Source organism: Buceros rhinoceros, unplaced genomic scaffold (genome assembly GCF_000710305.1).
Source record: "Buceros rhinoceros silvestris isolate BGI_N320 unplaced genomic scaffold, ASM71030v1 scaffold45162, whole genome shotgun sequence".
Taxonomy (NCBI): domain Eukaryota; kingdom Metazoa; phylum Chordata; class Aves; order Bucerotiformes; family Bucerotidae; genus Buceros; species Buceros rhinoceros.
This window is the reverse complement of record NW_010397972.1, coordinates 471-2091: the sequence shown is the minus strand read 5'-3', so window position 1 is coordinate 2091 and position 1621 is coordinate 471. Positions and strand designations below refer to the sequence as shown.

The following is a 1621-nucleotide window of genomic DNA, read 5'->3' as shown; positions in this document are numbered from 1 at the left end:
TAGGTCTGGTATTGACACACTCCTCAAGACGGTACCATCGCTGGAGAATCAGGGAATCTGAGTTCAGTAGACATGCCACATTCCTCAGATTTGCACTCAGACTCCTCTTCTGTCAGCTTTCCCGTGTTCTTAGTACCAATTCATCTCCTCCAGGGCCAATGCCAGAAAGTCAATGCCACGTCACTTTTTGGAGTTCTTCTCACAGCAACAGGCTCCAGTAGTCAGGGCCAAAGCCCATTAATGAGCTGTCCGGTGCCCATTAGTTTTCACAGGTGCATTCATACTCCTCAAGCTTGTCCAGGAACGATATTTTTTCAACATTTTCCTCCTGACAAAGCGGCAGATTTCAAACATGAACACCAAAGATACAATGTACATGGCCAGCCCTCCAGCCTTGAGGAGCCAGCTGGGATCAGGGGATGTCACCGTTGCATACATGATGAAAGCTCCTCCCCCGATTCGCAGCACCAGGAAGAGGAACACAAAGAAGAAATCCACAACTGCCCTCAGAAAAGTGTGGTAACACCCCATTTCCCGCAGAAACCAGCGGGTCTGGAGCAGTGGGTTGGTGATCTCGCTAACAAACACAATAGCATTGACTTCGATGGCAGACTTCCCGAGCCCCAGCACCATGATCATGCCACAGATGCTCAGTGTGTGATGGAACAGCATTAGGTACCCTTCTGTCTGGAAATATAGGCACCAGCCCAGGTCAAAGATAAAGTATCCCAAGGTCAGGCAGAGCACATGGATCTGAAGAGATGTGTTTGGTGAACCTGAAATGAGAGATGCACGTAAGCCTGGTGTCTTATTTAAGACATTCTTCTACACCATGGAGCAATACAGGGTGTGAGTATGCATTTTTTCTGCTTGGTTTCGAGCCCTATCCTATGAGTCAGGTGCCATCTGCTCTCCCTTCACATTTCAGCCTGCCCAGCAGACCTAGGCAGGCCACCCATCCTGCCACATTTCTGTTTCTCTCTTCCTCTTCATCCTTTTAGAAAGTAGGGATGGAAAGCCTGACCCCCATGAGCAGAACTATTTGAGATTTAATGATAGAAAACAGCAAACCAAGATCCACAGCCGAATGCCAGGAGTTACTACACCCTTAAAGATGTGAACAGCACTTAGACCACTCTCAACACATTGCTACACCTAATGCTGCAATAAACTCAGGCTGCCAACTTGAAAACTTTCAAAATGTACATGAATAAAACAAACAAAAAAAAAAAAAGAAAAATTCACGGTAGGAAGTGCTAAGGGCTGGAGAAGAAGCAAGGGAGTTAAACAAAATCCTGCCCCAAACATGCCTGAAAACATACACATAGAGAACAGAGAGCTAAAGCAATCAGCCCTCCACAGCACCTGTAACAGAGCCAGAAACACCCATACTGCATGACGTGGACATGTGTCAGGGTAAGACTTCAAACATACCTGCATGGGTCAGAGGCCAGGGGCCACCCAAGAGGGCAACATAACCAGAGAGGCAGGTGACAATCACCCCATGCAGCAGGGTGACCAAGCGACAGCTCCACTCGTAGGAACGGTGCTTGTTCCAGAAGCAGGCGTACAGAAACAGCCAGGCAACAAGGCTGCAGGTCACCTCGAGAACGATGGAAAC

General features: G+C 48.1%; 1 protein-coding gene across 1 annotated transcript; it reads right to left on the bottom strand.

Annotated features, from left to right (window-relative positions):
- Nucleotides 1–237: 237 nt before the first annotated feature.
- LOC104488826 (transmembrane protein 136-like) lies at nucleotides 238–1618 on the bottom strand (the record flags this gene model as incomplete). The annotated part of the gene is made up of 2 exons (XM_010130910.1): nucleotides 238–776; nucleotides 1435–1618. Coding segments are annotated over 2 exons (723 nt in total), but the record flags the coding sequence as incomplete, so codon positions are not given.
- Nucleotides 1619–1621: the final 3 nt, after the last annotated feature.